The sequence below is a fragment of the Cyprinus carpio genome, chromosome B8 (genome assembly GCF_018340385.1).
Source record: "Cyprinus carpio isolate SPL01 chromosome B8, ASM1834038v1, whole genome shotgun sequence".
Classification (NCBI taxonomy): Eukaryota; Metazoa; Chordata; class Actinopteri; order Cypriniformes; family Cyprinidae; genus Cyprinus; species Cyprinus carpio.
The window spans coordinates 13,487,750-13,508,236 of NC_056604.1; the positions used below are offsets into that span (position 1 = coordinate 13,487,750).

The 20,487-nt window shown below is 35.3% G+C and overlaps 1 protein-coding gene across 1 annotated transcript in view; it reads right to left on the reverse strand.

Annotated features, from left to right (window-relative positions):
- Nucleotides 1-20,487, reverse strand: part of LOC122138241 (chemokine-like protein TAFA-2) — a 70,110-nt gene that overhangs the window by 13,295 nt on the left and 36,328 nt on the right. Inside the window, exon 2 of the mRNA XM_042729845.1 lies at nt 13,785-13,897. Within this exon, the coding sequence (XP_042585779.1) occupies nt 13,785-13,896 (112 nt within the window). The 5' untranslated portion in view covers nt 13,897. The remainder of the gene's footprint in view (nt 1-13,784; nt 13,898-20,487) is intronic.

Here is a 20,487-nt window from a genome sequence, read left to right on the forward strand (position 1 = left end):
AGTACAAGCCCCTTGCTCTTTTGTTGCAGTGTCTATTGGAGCATGTATAAACCCCATTAAAGCAGGATGGTTCTTATGAATGCTAGTGTCCCTAATGAGTTCCACAGATATAATAGCTCTGTTCCAACACTTAGTGAGCTGCCTATCTAGATGGAATTTTAAGGATGCTGACATAAAGGATTTTCCAAAAGATAACTTTCTCCTTTTAAGATAGCAGGTTTTGCCCAAGTTGTAACAAAACATGTATCTTTCAGAGTAATGGGAATCCCAGAATGGATTGCCATGCATCTATTGAAAAAAATAAAAATAAAAATCTAACTGGAATAAGACGCTGGAGGAAGCTGAGAGAAGTGTTCGTTTATAAATATATATTGACAGTCTTGAAAAATAAAACTGCTAAATATTGTTTTTATTAATTGAATCAAATCTGATATAAAAAAATATTAGACACACCAAGTACCACAAATAGGTTTAGGTTGAAGTATTAAATTTAACAAAAATAAAAGCTGAATGGAAATATAAAAAAACAATATATATTCTAATAAAAATGACAAAACCACATAATTACTAAAACTCGAAACGCTGAAAAAAATAAATAAATAAATAAAAGCTTAAAATATTCAAATATTCAAGATATTAATAAATACTAGTAAATAATACTAAAATATCACTGTATCATTTACTATCAGAAATTACAGATTAAAAAGCTACATTGCCCAAATGGAATCTGTATTACAATCTCTAAAAGATTTCTATTTAAGAATTTAAAAAACATATTTTATATAATTTAATACTAAGGAAATACACAAATTGTTCAATGCAATTTAATAATGACGAACAAATATACCAACATTGCTAGCTTAGCAACATGCTAACCTTCAGTATGAGTCAAGTGTTAGTCAATTTTCTTGTGCACTTCCTGCAAGGAGCACTATAGACAGCTAAACACCATATAATACATATAATAAACCAGTCAATGAGGATCCAATTCTGTTAGGCTGATATCTTAGAAGCCAGTTGCCTATGTAGGCAGAAGACAGCAAAGAAGCTCAACAGGTTTAGGAACAGAGCTAAGAGCTTAGATAGGTACAATGACAGCAGTGTGTGGTAAAAGAAAACAAATCCACGAGACTAAAGTAAGGATCTGTCAGGCAATCGAACCGGCCTGAAGAGTTGTTGTTGTTTACTGTTTTCCCTAAGCAGATTTCTGTCATGTGTGATTATGTGTCACTTTTGAAAATCTGTATGGCTGGGAGAAATAATGACCTCTCTTGCACAAAAAGTAAGCGTTTAGATATCCTGTTCCCAGAATGTGTCACAAATATTACTCTGACAGATGGCGAAAATGTGCTGATAATGACATCACTTCCTGTACAGATATATCGAAGCATCATTACATATCAAAATAAAGGAAAAAGTCTCTTTTGGCTCTGTCTTTCTCCCAATCACACACACACACACACACACACACACACACACACATACACTCTCTCCCCCCAGAAAGAGTATGTAATATTAAAGTCGGATTAGGGCAAAAAAGCGGATTAGTATTTTAGTAGCATTTGTGTTTTATTTAAAGTTCTAATATTAAAGGACTAGCAAATATAAATCCAGCTTAAGCATATTTCTCTCACACATTTCAGATCACTGCCATGTTGGGGATATTTATTCTCACTTCTGATCTGGTTTGTGTCTTGTCTCCTTACTGTGCAGCTGGCAGCGAGGGGTCTGCGAGCGGAGTTGCAGGTGGAGAGATCCGCTCTACCGCCCTCTAATCGGCTAATCTGTTAAAACACGCTGTCCTTCAGCATAGGCTCTCTTTGGGAGAGTGGGGTGTTAGATTATTTAAGCCCCCCGTAGCAGCAGACAGGAGATCATCCCCTCCTGATAACTGTGAAATGGAGAGGTTCATGTAAAATGACGGCTGAGCACAAAATCTGCCCAGCCAGCACTTTGCCCTAGCCTGTTTTTCCCCTTCTTATGATAATCTTTCACTCTCCATCTCTATCAGGGTATAGGCAGCATTGACGTTAATTACAGACTATCGAATAGAGGTAAAAAGCGCCATCCATCAAACACAGACACAGTGAAGACATGAGACTTACTGAGAGAGTGAGACAGGGAGGGATAACACGCTTCAATCCCACATTGAGATTTTCATTGACTGAGAGAAGAGGCACAGAGGAGAAGTTTCACAGAGTTGTATTGGGACCACAATTTTTGCTTCGCTACAACACCAGCTAGGGTTGCCACCTTCAGAGAGGCAAAATAAGGGACACCCATTCATGACCCCCCCCCCAACAACAAAAAAAATATCATGCTCAAGCATTCTTATTCTTCAAACTTCCAACAGAACATATTAATATTGTTATTTTAAATTTTAATATTTATACTTAATTATTATTAGTCTTTTTTTTACAGTTCTGCAGCTGATACCTGGATGGGATAATTTTTTTTTTATTATTATTCATTTGCTCAAATTAGGGCTACATTAATTCGTCCCATTTTTATCTAAATACTAAATAGTAATTTGTAAAAAAAAATGTATATGACATTTTGTATATATTTATGATTAATATAAATGATAAATTAATAAATAGGGTCTAACATGAATTAGAATCTATTAATTTATCTGTCTAATAATGTCCAAAAATATAAAAATTATGTCTACCATGCTCTGATAATGTATGGAATATTACATTAACAGACTTTTCCAATTTTAATAAAACAATAGGCCTATACCTTGAAGCACAGATGTGTCTGTCACTTTAAATGTATGGTTCACCCAAAAATAAAAATTATATAAATCATAATTTACCCAGGCTGTTTAAAGTTCTTCCTTCTGTTGAACACAAAAGAAGATACTTTGAAGAATGTGGGTAACCAAAAAGCTTCTGGTCCTCAGTAACTTCAAGAAAAAATAAATAAAAATAAAATAAAATACTAATAGAGTCCTTGGGGACCAGGAACTCTTTGGTTACCCACATTCTTCAAAGTATCTTCTTTTATGCTCAACAGAGGAAAGAAATTATTAAGGTTTGGAACAACTTGTGGGTGTGTAAACGATGACAAAATGTTAATTTTTGGGTGAACTATCCCTTTAAGTCAGACAGTCCAACGTGAACAACTGAAATGCTTCTCTGCAAACTGCACGTTCATCATTGGTTACAGGATAGACACACTGATAACTTTCCTATTCATCCCTACGTCTGGAGAGTCTTGTGTTCAAAGGGCGGATGTGAGTGAGCTCTAGATGTTTTAAACCGCGCTGGTTTAGCGCATGAAAGGGCTTTAACGGCGCGCGTTCTGGAGACTCCGTCTCTATGAAAACAAAGATACCAAAATGGAATCACGCGCAAATGAGCTTCTCTAATGCCTCGTATGAAATTGATTTAATTATAACTGCTATTAGTATTATAAACAGTGCAATATACTTTTTTTGTTTATTCAACTATATGTTGGCATTTGTAAAATACGGGACAAATCGCGTCCCGTATTGATTTGATACGGGACGCATCATTTTACCTTTACATACGGGACGATTCCGTATTTTAAGGGACGGGTGGCAACCCTAACACCAGCCTCAGTATTGATACTAAATATTGATATAAAAATTATAATTAAACTTTATTTGGAGTATTACATGTGCACAAAGCACATTTCTTAATATTAAGCTTAAAATTTGTTTTAATGTCACTATTGATGAGGATTGTATGATCTTTGAATAATATAAGCCTTTAAATGCAAGCTATTTAAAGTGTACCTGAAGTATACTTGCAATAGTTCCACTTCAGCACAATCAAATATACTTAAGTATATCTTTAATTGGACTTCAGCACTACTTACGCACAATTAAAGTTCATTGAATACAAAATTAGCTGTTCCAATTTAGCAGACTTAAGGTATACCAGTTTAGTAAGCCAACAGTAAAATTTCAGGGTATTTTTATTAAGAACATCGATATTTAAATGTATTTGTGGTATACTTAGCATGAAATAAATGTATTTCAAATACATTTTAATATATTTATTTTTCATTAGGGTTCAGATCTGGCTTCATCGAATCAACAACCAATAGATAGAAAAAAGTCCTCGCCCTACAGTTTTTTTTTCTTTTTTGATAATACATTTAATTCAGATGTGCACCACAGTTTGGAACAAATAATGATGTTTGCGGTGAAATATTTGACCGAAAGAGTAAACATATTGTTTATTTTCCTCAGTTACAGCTAGTTAGAGCTAGCCTGCTTCCAATCAAACACAGAGATGAAGTAATGCTGTCAGATCACATTTGTTTGAATGAATTATAGCATTTATTTCAATTTATTACTAATCGACTGAGAGAGAGAGAGAGAGAGAGAGCGTGAGAGATGAAAAGTTGGTTTTTAATTACCTGTATCTGCATGCAATTATCTGCATCTCTCTCTACAAACAATGAAGCTGTAAGTTTAGCTCCTTCAAAAACAGTGATTTTACCTCTATTACTGAGAAATATAATGTAGCAATTCAGCAGTGTTGACAACAAGTTTCTGTGGATGTTTGTGTGTGTGTGCAGCACAATCTCCAATCTCTGTGTGCAGGTGATGTGTGTGTGTCAATTAAAGCAGCGCATTAACATAGAATAGTGATTAAACTGACTTGGATCTACCTGTGCATTAAACAGTTTTAACTGCAATTAAAAAAATCAGTTCAAATCTGCAATAATGCAATCCCATCTGGATTGGATTGATATATTAATTACAAAAAAAAAGAAAAAAAAAAAAGAAAGGTGGGGGGGGGGGTCATAATTTACTCAATAAATTTTTTGTGCTTGTATTGATTGCCTGAGCCAAAATGCTGATAAATACCCTTTTGATTCTGCCGTATAGTTTTGGGATTTTTTGTTGTTTAAGTCCTGTTTAAAGAATGCAGATAGGCTGTGGCTTTCTGAAATATTAGGAAATGTCAGACAGAGGCCTGTGGGAATAAATGAAAAGAGAAGATGGGCAGACGTAAGTATCACACGACCTGTCTGCTGTGGTCAGGCCTCTTCAATAATCCAGAGGTCAGTGTTCCTTCCTTCTCAGACCGACCCACATTTACACACCTCAGTGAAACTCCCAGTGCAAACAGCCAACTCTCAAACAAATATTCTCCTATACACTTCAGACCCTTGAGAGAGACAAAAGGAGGGGTAAACAGAAAAAAAAGTGACATTTTGACGGCTGTCCAATCCTGTTGAAGCTGAAGATGTTATTCATTGGCTTCAATTTGAGAGGAAGGGAACCTTTCCCCTTTCCTGTCATCCGGTGCTTCTGTGTTTCTTCCTTCCCTTCCGCACTCATCTCTTCCTCATTTCCGTCTTGTCATCCCGAGTCTCATCAAATGTCAGAGGACAGCATGCTGTCCCAGAGTGCTGGCTCCATCTGCATCTTGAAATACAGATTTGTGGTGAGACCGATCTCCCTCAGGTCCTGTGGAAGGGGTCAGCACATTTATACAGAACCCTGATGAGACCACCTTGTGAGAATGTGACGGCAAATGTCCCAGGAGACGCCACTCTCTCTCTCCTTTTCTCGTATTTTAAACTGCTCTTGTCAGTTAAACAAAGCTCTTCAGAAAGCCCTTCACAAACTCGCATGTACAATGTAAGAACAGGCTGCTATTATTTGACTTCAAGGGATAGTTCACCCAAAAATGACAATCCTGTCATAAATAGTGGAACACAAAAGATGTTCGAGCTGTTTTTGTCCAAATAATGTCAATTTCAATGGGGTTCAAAAGTTTCAAGTCCCAAAAAGAACGTACAGGTGATTTATCCATATAACATCTGAAGCAAAATGCTCACTTTTATATGAACAGAAGTACATACATTTGATAGTATATATAATATTTAAGACTTTGTTCACTTTCAAATCAAATCAAAACACTTATCAACATGTGCATACACAGACTACATTAAATATGGTAATATGAACATTAAAAGTCAAACCTCATTGGTTCAAACATCATGGTTCATGCATTAAATTCATTTATCTTAATGCCCCGTTTTAAATTATTTAAATGAAGTGAAATAAATGTGAAATAAAATATTGATATTAGATTGAAAAGATAACGCTTGCATAAAAGTTTGAAATGTTGCCTTGGCAGCTAACTGAAGTTTATGTTGAAGTAGCCTACTAAAACTACTAAAACTGAAAATGATAGAGAAATAAATAAAGCTAAATAGAATGATAAAAAACGAAAACTAACAAAAACAAAAGCACAAAATTACTACAACTTAAAATCTAAAAATAAAAGCTAATAAAAAATATTAATAAATACTATAATAGTATATACATAATCCTAAAATAAAACCTTTTTAATGACTTGAATCATCTTGGATCCCCATTAATGTTGAAACCCACTTTAAAATATATTATTTTATGTTTTACAGAACAAAAAAAAAGTCATATAGGTTCGGAATGACATGAGGGTGAGTATATGATGATCCAAATATCATGACCAACAATCACAATTCTTGCTCTGCATTTAAAAGTGACGTGACATACAGCCAAGTATGGTGACCCATACTCAGAATTCTTGCTCTGCATTTAACCCATCCAAAGTGCACACACACAGCAGTGATCACACACACAGCAAGAACACACACCCGGAGCAGTGGGCAGCCATTTATGCTGCGGTGGCCGGGGAGCAGATGGGGGTTCGGTGCCTTGCTCAAGGGCACCTCAGTCATGGTATTGCCGGCTCGAGACTCAAACCCACAACCTTAGGGTTAGGAGTCAAAGGGGGGTGGGGAGAATATTTCCAACTAGTCAGTCTGTTTTTTCATATTCTCTTAAATAGAAGCAACTTTTCAGTACTGATTCTCTGCACTGAAAGACCTAACATTAAAAACATTAATCTATTAGCAGGTTCACAGGTAGGGTATGATAATGTTTCACATAGTTATATAAAAGTTCTCTTTCAACAGCTCTCTCAAAATAACACCATCACAATTCGAGCACAGGAATCACACCTATCAGCACGTTTTTCTTTATCCAATAAGAAAAATGTGTCAGAGCCTTTTCTCGTGCAGAATTCTGCCTGAACACATGTTTGATTCTGCTGTAATCAGGACGCCTGATGGATAGGAAGCTGTTTTTGTTTATGGAGAGTGTGAGCTCGCTGCCATCTGCTCAGAGATTAAACACCATGCTCTGATGGAATACATAAACACCCATCAAGCTCAAAGCAGCTTGCTTAAGACACTCATAAACGCCCATTTTAAATCACTTACTGTACTCCAGTGCGCTCAACACACACACACACACACACTCAGGGAAGCCTCGTTTGACCAATCACAGACAAGAGTATTAAATATGACCAGAGCTGGCACAGGCACTTCTTTTATAAAGCAACAGCCTTGCTTGAATTATAGTTAGCAGAATATAAATAAAAGCACAAAACATATAATAACATTGTTTTGAATAATCAAACACTAATGGAGGCCAAAGCTGAGCTGTAGTTACACAGCACCCTACTTGGCAAACGTAACTTGCTACATGTTTACTACTTGATATAAATACTAATACATGCTTATTTAAGTGGTTTCAATTGATTATAGATAAATGTTCCACTTCATCCAGCACTCTTTTCGTTCTCTTTTCTAAAGTATCTTCTTACAGTTTTACAGACTGAAAAACCACTCTGAGCTATTCAGAAGGATTGTGAATGGATTCAGAACATTTGGTAGCCTCTACACCTGGTTTATCAAACAAAACAACCCAAAAGAGTGATTCATTCAGAAAACAGGCAGTCTAATTCTGGTTCTAAACAGTCACTAAAACACTGCAGTTCAAAAGAAATTATAATTTTGAACTTTCTGTTCATCAAAGAATCCTGAAAACAATTATTCACAGTTTCCAAAAAAATATTAAGCCGCACAAAGGTTTTCAACATTAATATTACGAAATGTGGGTATGTAAAGGATCATGTGATACTGAAGAATGAAGTAGATGTATGCATTAGGAATGAATTACAATTTAAAATTTATTAAATTAAGCAGTTCGTTTAAATTGTAATGATATATTTCTAATAAAAGTAGCCTTGATGAAGTTAAGAGTTCATAAAAAAAAAGAAGTGTAAAATACTGGACATATGACTAGATTGCTGAAATATTCTTGGAGAAAATGTAACATTTGTCAGTGCTTCCCTGCATGTACTGAATTGAATACAATAGCTTTGCTTCCGAAGTGACATGATTTCAAAAATAGCGACGCTAAAGCCCAAAAGTGGTGAAAAAAGATGGTTGAATAAAACTCAATGAGGCTGGGGAGCTCTGGGAGGGCTTGATGGTGGTGTGACCTACATGTTTTATCCCACAGATGAAACAGAGCAGCATGTTTGAATATTTCACATTTTTAATTCTCCTTCTGTGTCTCTCACAGGCCATATGGGCGCCTTGGACAGGCTGTGAACAGTCACAGGAAGAGCTAACACATATCAGAGAATCATGCACGGAGTTCATGCTAGAACTCAAGCAAAACAAAGTTATGGGATTGTGAATCGGTTCTTATAATGTTTTGTCAGACAGACTGAAATGGCCTGTTTTCAAACACCGAAAACTCATACTGGTTAAAAAAACAGGGAGATCTGGTACATCAGTAGCAAAACAACAGCTTTGAAATATAACAAAGCAAGTGTGTATGCAGGGCCGCTGCTGCCCAAATAGGTGCTCTAAGCAGAACTGTATTGTTGTGCCCCCTCCCTCAAATATTATAGTAAGAAAAAAACAAAAACAAACACCTACTATAGTGGTCAAAATAGAACTTTTATAATATATAAAAGTAAATAAATAAATTGTAATAAAACTGTTTTATTTACGAATTACAATTGTAGCTCTAGACAGTTACCTCTTACTATGATTTTATTAATACAGTTGTCTGATTGCTTTTATAGTCTAAAGCATTCAGAAATCACACAAAAGAAATTAAACAGTTTTACTACGATAAAACCATGGTTAAATTTTGCAAAGGTTGTGATGACCACATGCTTTTTGTTTAAGATATTATAGAGGCTGTGTCATCTATCGCAAAAAGGTGGCCAAAAATGAAAGATTAAGTGGATATTTGAATTAAATGTTTGGTCGATATTAAACAAGCATTTGAACGTCCTGTAAAAGCAGCAATTACCAGGCCTTTGGCTCCCTTTGCAGGCATTTTTAATAATGTATATATATTGTTTATTTTGTATTACATTATGTATTTAAACAGTGTTATTCAATGAAGCCATATAATTATTAATTAACCAATCATTATTGTGTCATTGTTTTTATATAATGCATTTTAAGTCATTTTACAGTCTGTTGTTTGCTTAGGTATGTTTTTATAACCACACTAAAAAAATATTATCTTAATACTTCTTTGTAAACTATTATTTGAAGTAACAAAACCATGGTTAATTGGTGGTTACCATGGCTACAAGAACCATGATTTTTGGTTTTATTAGGAGTAAAACCATGGCTAATTTTCGTAAGGGAACATGGAAACTCAGAGAGAATATTAGATGCGTTGTTGATGGAGAAATTATTACCGACATTAAAACACGTTATTAATGTCAACAGCCAAATAAGTTTCACAGGATTATGAATGTACCTGAAAGTGATGCACGGGCTTCACCTTTTTTCTTTTTCTTTTCTCGGTGCCGGATTGCTGTGTGAATCAATTTTTTTGTGTGTTCCTTGTATCTTCCCATTGAACCAATTCACTAAAACAAGCTTTTTTAGACTAGAGCTACATATTAAACTATTAAATACAACAAATCTAAAACATGTATATCAGATTTGAAAAGCAACATTTGCTATTACAAAAATGAGTAATATGCTAAACAGCAACTTAAATGTGCAAATTAATTATTTTTGAACAGTTTAATCCTGATGAATATTCCCAATGTACCGATTCACTGAAACATGATTTCAGAATTTTCCTCCACAGTTTTGTACGACCATAAAGCTTCTTGCACATTTATAAACCCTTTCCTCTGTGTCCTTGCGACACATCGTCCCCACTGAATTGAACTATTTATCTTCATAGTTTCGATGTCACTGGTCTCAGCCCATGTCCACATGTACACGTTTTTCCTTCCGTTTTAAAACAAAATCTCTGTCCACATGAAAACGCAAAAGCATGCTATGAAGCACCGTCAAGAGCATGCCAAGCCAACAGGTGGCGATATAATCTCAACCGTAAAGAAATTGTTGGCCAATCAGGAGCTTGAAAAAGCTTCCAGTAGGCGGAGATAACAGAACAAAACAATGTTCTGTTTCAGTGACCTGGTGCTGCGTTTGCGTGTGGATGAACGGCCAAACCACATAGAAAAAGCTGTGGTTTTGAAAATACCTGTGTCTTGTTTAGGGTGGGCAGGTTTAGGACATGTCAGACAGAGCGAGACTCATGTTTTACAGGGCAGAAGGGCACAGGACACACACACACACACACACACACACACACACACACACAGAGAGAGGGCAGGAGAGCTCAGGACTACAGTCATCCACAAGAGCAATATCTCTTCCTGCGTTTCATCTCATGACACACTCATCTGTCTCTGTCTCTCTTTCTCTTCTTTATGTCCTTCAATGGATCTCTGCAGCCCTTCTCCCTCCTTTACTCTCTCTCTCTCTGTCTCTCTCTCTCCAGGGATATTAGTTTTATTGAGAGGATGAGCCTCATAAAGAATGACCTACAGTAGCAGAAAACTTTCTGGCTATATTCCCTGTGTATGTGTATGTCTGTGAAACAAATACTTCACCCTCATTTAGCTCATTCCCCCAAAATCTTTCTCCTCTCATAGAAAAAAAGATTATAGATATAATATTTTCTCCCCCCACAGTGGTTTAGTGTGTGTGTTCAGTCACCTTGCTCTGACCTGTTAACAGTAGTGTGTAATTAACTGATTGTCTGAACTACCCACCTCTGATTGGCTCACACGTTTAACTCCTGGATTACTTATCCAATCAAAATGAAGAACTACTGTGTAGAGAAGACTGTGGTCAAGAAAAGCACACAGATTTTATTTTCTAATGACATTCTAGTGACTAGTGAGCCACATCAATTAATTCCGATAAAACCATGGTTAAATTTTGCAAGGGTTGTGATGACCACATGCTTTTTGTTTAAGATATTATAGAAGCTGTGTCATCTATCGCAAAAAGGTGGCCAAAAATGAAAGATTAAGTGGATATTTGAATTAAATGTTTGGTCGATATTAAACAAGCATTTGAACGTCCTGTAAAAGCCACATCAATTAATTCCAGCAGTATGCTTTATAATTAATTAGATGTATTTTTACATCACAATAAAAGGCAATGAATTCACAAATCATTCTTTATGTGACATCCCCTCCACCCTCTTCAAAAAATAGTCTGAGCCACCATTCTGCTGCAGCAGACGAGAGAAGTTCACACAATGAGTGAGTCATGTTGTCAAGAAACGAAATCTGCTCTTCACAAAAGAAAAGAAACAGGCTGTGAAGAAGCGAGTGTTTCATTTTAAAACAAGTCATATTAATAGTATCTGACAATTAGCTTAAAATTACTGCACAAGTCAGAAAAAGATGATAAGGTTTATCACCCTCCTCACAACATTTTTTCACTTCTAAAAAATAGCATTTTGATTTAATGGACAAATACACAAAAAAAGAGTAAATTACACTGCATTGCGTCACTGGCTTATTTACAAAATCAGGTAGATATTGCAAGATGGTGAACGTAGCAAAATAAACAAACAACAAAACTTGCATTTGATGTACCACTGATTTAAAGAAATAGTTCATCCAAAAATTATGTCAACATTTACTCACACTTATGTCATTCTAAACCTATACAAGCTTCTTTCTTATGCTGAATGCAAAAGAAAATATTTTGAAGAACCAAACAGTTGACTTCCATAGTAAGGAAAGAAATACTATGGAAGTCAATGGGGACCATCAACTGTTTGATTACCAGCATTCTTCCAAATATCTTCTTTTATGTTCAACATAAGAACGAAACGCGTACAGGTTTGGACCGACATGAGGGTGAGTACATGATGACAAAATTTGTATTTTTGGGTGAACTATCCCTGTAAGATAGTTAAATAGATGACAAATGACAAAACATTAGAAATCACTATCATTTAAAAACTCTATTATTATTATTATTATTATTTTTTTTTTTTTTTTTTTGAAGAACATTTTAAATTGATCCAAAGTGACAGTAAAGAGTTTTACACGGTTACAAATTATTTCCCTTTTAAATAAATGCTATACTTTTTAATGTCTCTATTTGTCAAATCTTTTACGTATTTCTTCATTTCTATCACCAAATGAATTTGGGTTCCTTGCCAAGTGGGGACACTTTATATTTGGCAATATTATTGACTTGACTACTAGATGCTATTGGATGAGAACTGCTATGGATAAATTAAACTCATTCCATAATTGATGGACTTTACACATTTACTGAACCGAAATGAATCAACAATGAACTGAATTCAGCTTTACAATCACATAAATAAATTATGTTTTAAAATATATTAAAATATAAAACAGTAATTTTAAATTGTACAAATATTTCACAGTATTGCTGTTTTTTTCTGTATTTAAATATATCAAATATATGCAGCCTTGGTGAGCATAAAATATTTATTTCAAAACATTAAAAAGTCTTACCAACCCCAAAATTCTGAATAGTAGTCTTACTTATCTAACCAGAAGTGTAGTTTTACCAAGGCCATGAGGTCAATTCTCGGAAATCCATAAACTGATAAATGTACCCCTTTAATGCAATGCAACTGCCAGTTGCATAAATCAGAATCAATCATCTTCAATTACTATATAAAAGAAACAAGTGCTTATGACAAATAAACGCTTTATCACTTTCGACTGGAACATTCTGCAGCGGCCTCTACATAACCCAAGACGTCAGTGTCTTGCAGTCCATCAGCTCTTCTCCTCATAAATAGAGAACATTCTCTAGACTATTTTAGGGGCCGTTTACATGACAACGTTTTCAGCCAAAAATTGGAAACTTTTTATGCATTTTGATTGTTCATTTACACAACAACAGCATTTTGGGGACTGAAAACCCATATTTTTGAAAACGGGTTTCAAAGTACTTGTCGATTTTAAAGGCAAGCGCGAACAAACATACACAACAATGGTGAAGTACATGGTACTGTTGTTGCTACTCAAGAGTTTTCTAATGATTCTTCAGCAAAGTGTAGATTTACTTCACCAATATTACAACCAACAGCGAAGAAGCATGATATACAACATATAACCATCACTTCCCTACAGGTACTGTTTACTAAGAAGGTGACAGCCCCAACTACTGGCCTGGCATACGTAATACAGCAGTTTTTGCTGTTTTCGCACATATGTGTAAATGCGTGTCGTGTATAAACGTGAAACTTTTTAAAAACGCAAGTGAAAAACTTTTCCATTTTTGACCACATCGTTGTCATGTAAACGTAGCCTTAAGCTGATCTAAGCATCCACCTACAACTGAGCTGTCTACAAAAACACGCTGCTTTCTGTCTTTGGTTTGTGCTTTTAACGTTACATTATTATATTTTTTTGTACAGATAGACACAAGAACCAATCTTCAGATCTTTAAAAACAGAATGAAAATGTTTATGGTAATATCGCCCCAAATCTAACTTCATGCAATCCACATAAGCTGTTTTTTTAATGAGACGGCTCATTAAAATAATCAACAATGTAGGTTAAAATGAAAATAAAGCAATAACAACAAGCTTGACCGAATGAACCTTGACCTTGACTTACCGATGTGACTGCGGTGAGAGGAGGCATCAGACAGATGACCCCAGAGAGACAGTAGGGTCAAAACCACCAGCAAGAGCCATACGCACACCCTCTGTACCGCCCGCTCCTGCATTCTGAAGCACACACACACACAAAGCATATCAGCACATGAGCATTACACTGATCAGAATGGCTATTAGACCGCATGTTTCTAGAGGGGATCTCATTCTCATTCTTAAATCTAAATGTCATCATGTTCTTCCTGAATGTTTTCTGATACAATGCTGAGTGCTCCAAAACACTGTATTATACAATTACTTACAGAGAGAGTAAGCTTTCGGGGGTGGGTTGGGGTTTTCTGGCACATCCTGAGCCCCTAGTGGTTGATTTTGGTACTGATTTTGGTAATGTTGTTGTCTACTTATTTGGGTAAAAGTATTACTGTGAAATATTATTACAATTTAAAGAACTGTTTTCTATTTATATATTTATAAAACAGAATTATTTACTCCTGTGATGGCAAAGCTGAGATGTTAAATTGATGCTCAGGAAACATTTCTCATTGTTATCAATGTTGAAAAATAGTAACGGTTCTGCTAATATTTTTCTGGAAAACATTTTTATTTTTATTATTTTTTCAGGATACTTTGATGAATAGAAAGTTTGAAGTTTTTTTTTAATATTCTTTATAATCTCACAAACCTCACATTCCAACAAATCAATTAATTCACAATAAAAAAAGAATTCAGAAGCAAAAAAAAAAAAGTCTAAGACAGCTACTAGGAAAATATGACGTCGATTGCGAGTTTAAGCTTTAATTAGCATAGCCAGTTCCCTTCCAACCTCCTCACAATTCGCACTCTGGCTGAAAATAATTGACACTTCTGAGGAATGTTTGTGTCGGGTCTAATGAAATTAAATCATAAAACTACATATACCATTGGTTTAGACTCTGCAAAAGAAAGAGCACTTCTCAGCTTTCTTCTTTTTTCCTCATTTCTTCTATCTCAGACAGACATATTTAAGCATTTCATTTGGAGTGAATCATTGAAGCAGATCATTCGTTTACAATGTATTGACATCTGAAAGGTAAACGGTGCAAATAAACTCTACATATGCATGTGTGCAACTGTGTGCTTATGCTATTACCGTAAGCTTTAGTCTGTAATTCTATATAACACTTCTGAGAGGAAGTTCAGAAGACATCATGTGAGAGCATTTAATAGTATTAGCCAACCAATAAGAGCACACTTTTATCATTTAGACTTCTGTGGAAAACAGACGGTTAGCAGAATTCTCTTACAAAGAGAAGTTTGTGTACATTTTCTATTGATCATGGCAGCAGTACCTCATCCAATGATGATCAAATGATAAAGAAAAGCATTATAACCAGGCACATATCCAAAAACAAGGCTTTGATGAGAATCTGCATTTTAAAGAGCTGATTCAGGTGCCTGGACTGCAGTGGGCCATTGCTGTAAAGTAGTTTCTGCATCCTCCACAATCTAGCATACACAACCGGCCTGCAAAATGGGGAACTGCACTGTGCAAATTGCATTCAGCACTAATTTTGGGGCATGTTTGCACTGTCACCTGATTTGCATAATTCCTTTAGTGAATTGGGTGCTAACACAACACAAACAGCATGCACAAATAAATGACATTATTAGTGGGCACAGTTCATTCTTAGTGAACTCTCCACTGTTATTCCCCCCTGCAGTTTGGTAATGGAGGCCTATGAGTTGCTTTTCTGATTAGTATCAGTTTAATAATGAATTTGCCTCTTTTTTACATTCATGGAGCACAACACACACATACCCAGATGAAGCTCCAGACACATATAGTTACTCAGCAGATTAAAAAAAGATAGATTTTGTGTGGAAAAAGAGAAATGTCAGGCGTGTGTGGAAGAAAGAGAGATAAACAACATAAAGAGGTGTTTTGGAAATAGTTTGCCTGACTCAGGGAAGTCTGTGAGTCGCTGTGGGAATGTGTCAGATTATACAGATGTAGCGTACTAATTATCTTTCAACTAGCAGAGCTCACTAGAAATCTCTCCTATTAAAGCTGAGGGGTAGGCAGGAAAACCCCTGCCTGGAGGGAGTTTTACAGTGTGCAGGTGGACGGCCATGAACACAAAAAGATACTGTTGCTGTCATTTATATTCTCACATCATACACAGAAATCTGCAGTGTGTTATTTCTGCACCACCAGTGGCACCACCTCCAAACTGTTTTTCCAAACACTCCCATCTCCTCATTGTTTAGACAAACAGATAGTCATCAAAACTTAATCCTTTTTTGGGAAGTATTGACATAGAAAAATATAAAATACATCAATATTAGCGTTTAATTCTGTAATCAGTACTACTGTATACACTAGGGCTGCACAATTAATCGAATTTCTAATCACGATTACAATTATGGATGCCACAATTACGTAATCGTTCAAAGCGTCAACTAATCGTTCATAGTCCACTTATGTTATTCTGCGTGCTTAAGATGCGTCATTTTCTTTCTACATGTTATCTTAAGGGTTTTTCCCATTATTTTAATTTTAGTTTTTTTGTAACACTATAATACCATTCATATTTTTATTTTTTTATAATTTAAAGAAGAAAACAATCCGATTTATAGTTGACATTTGAGACTTAATACTATAGAAAAGCAATACAAGTTTCTCAGTTTTCAATTTGTTTATTTCCATATAAAAATATGGCATGCAGTTGCATCAAACAATAAAATAAATCAAAATTCAATCAAAATTCATAAAATCATAATTAATAATCACAAATATAAAAACAAACAAATAATAAAAAATAAAAAATATATCAAAATCATTCAGCCCTAGTATACACAGATGCAAACTGGAGTCAATTTAGACTGTAATCAGCAAAATAACACCCAATGAGCTTCATTACACTCTCTAACGTTGTCCTTTTGGAATTTCAACAGGCTGATCACACAGAAGAAAGGCATTGTATATGTTGGGTTGAGTGTGTTTGCTCTGGTTGCTCTTCTTTGATGGCTAAACTTCCGCTGCGTGTTCATTAGTTCTTTAGGAACTCTCAGTAAACACTGCCAAACACCCACTGGCTAGCATCAACATGTCTCTGCAATAATACCAGTCAAGCTTAATCACTAGCAAATCTCCAGCAAGTCTTTAATTGCTAGCTTTTTAGTTTTTGCAGTTCGTTTCAATGTCAGAAAAAGGCAAAGAGTTTCAAACGGATGTAAATTAATATATATTTTTACTGTAGTGGTACTGTATATGTCCTTTTTACTTTTTTTGAAGCTATTTTTATTCAGATAGGAGACAGTAGAGAGACGACAGGAAATCACTTGGAGGAGAGAGGGGGGCAGGATCAAAAAGGGCCTCGAGATGTAAACCCAACTCCGCTCACATGTCAACGCACTAACCACAAATGCCAATGCACTAAAAACAACGCTATTTACTTCAAAATACCCTTTTTATTTTAATGTTTATTCCTCCCTTTTTTCAATTATTTACTTTTCAGTTCTCTTCTAACAAAGGCCTGCAGCTGCATCAAATGTACTGTTATTTTTCAAGCCAAAAAGCATACAAGAAGTGAGACTGTAAAAGTGAAAGAAAAGAGAGAGAGAATGGTTGGAAGTGTGCATTGGGAAAACATCTTTCTGATCAACTGATTCAGCAAAACACTTCACACACTTTTTCCTGCATCCAAAAGAAAGAATAAAGTGTTCATTTGCAACCACAAATGCACTGAATCAGCAGTATTTTGGTAATTCAGAGTAAAGGAGCAGTATTTTAGAGTGGTAGGGCTGTATTAATAATAGAAGGGGCAGTATTTCTTACAGTGGCAGAATTTGAGTGTTAAAGTTAGTGTAATAGAGAAAATAGAGAAATAGAGAAATTCTGTGACAGAGGAGCAAGATTTCAGAAAGAGAAGTACAGTATTTGAGAGTAAAAGGGTTTAAGATTAGATATTTGCATAAAGCGTTCAGAGACAAAACATTTCAAAAGGAGCAGTAGGTCAGAGATAGAACAAAAGTATTTTTTATAGAGAGAGCAGCAGAATTGTACAGATATACAACAGTATTTAACAACAGAAATAGAGCAGAATAGAGCAGAACTTCCAGATAGAGCATCAGTATTTCAGAAGTAGAGAACAGTATTTCAGAAAAAGAGCACAAGTATTTCAGAGGTATATGACAGTACAGTATTTCAGGGATACAGCAGCAGTATTTTAAAGGTATAGAACAATATTTCATAAATAAAGCACAAGAACAGCAGAATTTCAGAGGTATAAGGCAATGTTTAGAAAATGAACAGCAGTATCCCAGACAGAATTTCAGAAACAGAGCAGCAGTACTGCATTTCAGAGGTAGGCTATTTCAGAGATACAGTGGCAGTATTTCAAATATATAGGACAGTATTGCAGTACAGGACAGTATTTCAGAAATAAAAGGGCAGTATTTGAATGTTAAAAGTTGTATTTGGAGAGTCATAGATAGAGCTACAGTATTTTAGAGCTATAAGATTATATTGTGAGAGTTGTAGGCTATTTCAGAGGTAAGATGGCACCCATTTAAAGGTATAATAGCCATATTTGAAGTGTGAGGGGCAGGAGTGTTTCCACAGTGAAACCGTATTAAGCCTATACTTGCAGTGAGGATTTTTTAACCCAGTTAGTGTTTCACAGTACAGCAGCTGCATCTTAAAGATTTAGAGAGACAGACAGAGAGAGAGAGAGGGGGGGGGGGGGGGGAGAGAGGCAGGCGTCTCCATTCCATTCATTTAATTAGTCCCACTGGAATTTTTGCAGATGGTGACATCATCACACGCAGACATTTCTGTTTCATTTTCTCCCCAAGTACAGTATATGTCCACATCAAACCTCTCTCTCTTTCTGTCTCTCTGTTTCTCATTCAGCATTTTAAACCATGGCCTAATGGTTCCAATCCTTATTCGGTTGGCCAAGACTGAAACAATCTTATCATTTCAGAGAGCTCACATCATTTCATGTAACATTTCAAGTTCAAACACTAGCTACAAATCAACACAAAAAAGAAACACACAGACAAATATCCGTACAACTTTTGCATTGTAGACCTCATTATGACCAACAGACCAAAAGGCATCAAAGAATATTCACCCATCACCTAAAGCCCCTTTCATCTTCCCTTCCTGCTTCTATTCAGACAGGTTTTCCAGTCCTGTAACAAATGCTGCAGGCTGGTAGCGGTGCTGCTTTGTGCACTATAAAATTAATGTGTTTGTAGTTCTACTGTTCTCCCTCTACTCTCCCTTTCTCCCTCTCTCTCCCCTAAAGGAACAATCTGCATATCTGAACACACGGCTGCATAAGAATGCCTGAATATATTAATGCATCAGTACTCATAAGAATATTTTTTATCTATCAGCAGTCTTTAAAATCAATGAACAATGCGCATGTTAAGAAGCTCTGGAGCTTAATGTGCAGAAATCAATACTGACATGTCAGATTATGCTGGTAAATAAAAATTTGTTTTGAAGTTACCTGTCTGATTAAATATTTAGTAGTTCAGATTTTTGCCTGACCTGACAATATTTTCACCGTCTACAAAGCCATAGAAGTGCTACAGCAGAGGTTTTCAAACTGAAAAGGCCACAGGGCAATGCTATCATGTCTGCGGAAAAAAATGAAAGTAAAAAAATGTTTAACAAAATAAAATATCAAGTTAACATAATTTAAGGTTTTAATTAAAATTATTAACATGCATTTTAAAAAAGACATTCACCTCTTTTCATAAACACTGATTAGATTATTTTAGAAATATATTTATTTGAATAAACAACATTGCATTTATTGTAATATACGTAAATATTTTCTTAATAAAAAAAACATCTTGTCTTTAATATTAATATATTTATATTAACAGTAGGCTATATTTTGTATCCTTAACATCAAAATATTTAGCATCATCTATGCTAAATAACTATTTTTAGCAATATTGGCTACAAATAATTCCATGACTGCTATAAATTCACCTAAACACACTTTTTCTGACAATAATACCAAACAATAGCATACATGGTGATACTGAAAAAATGACTTCCTAAACAATTTATATATTAGTAATGTTTTCCAATCTATACAATACTTCTTTAATGGCATTTAAATGAGCAGAATGCGAAATTAATACATCACAAATATAAAGTTTGCAAAACAAAGCACATGTACAATATCAGTTATATAGATACAGTGTAACGCAATTTTTCAAATTCAGCGGAAACGCAATACTAATCCACACAGGACAAATCAACAGACTCCAAACTCTCACAGCTGCCCAATTCATCCTGTTATACCCCGAATTGGGATTCAGAAGAGAACATGTCTCAAAATAGTAGAAGAAAAATCTGTTGAGTTTTCTCTTAAAAGGAAGAAGCTTTTATGAAACTCCTGGGTCTTTATCTGTGTATGTGTGTGTAATCTGTATAACCCCTACACTAAAACGCAATGTCTCGGTTGTGGGTTGATAAGATCAGTTAGAGTGTATCAGTTTACTCAAATGGCCACAAATCATGTCCGACACACTGGCGGATATCATCCTCCGACTGAACCAACTCACTAGAATGAGAAAGAGCGAGTGGAGAGAGAGAGAGTGGGTGGAGGTTTTTTTTTTTTTTTTTTCTCATAGGGATATTTTTATTTGTCTGATAGGTGTTCGTGGCTACTGTGGCTTGGCAGAGACAGCACTGG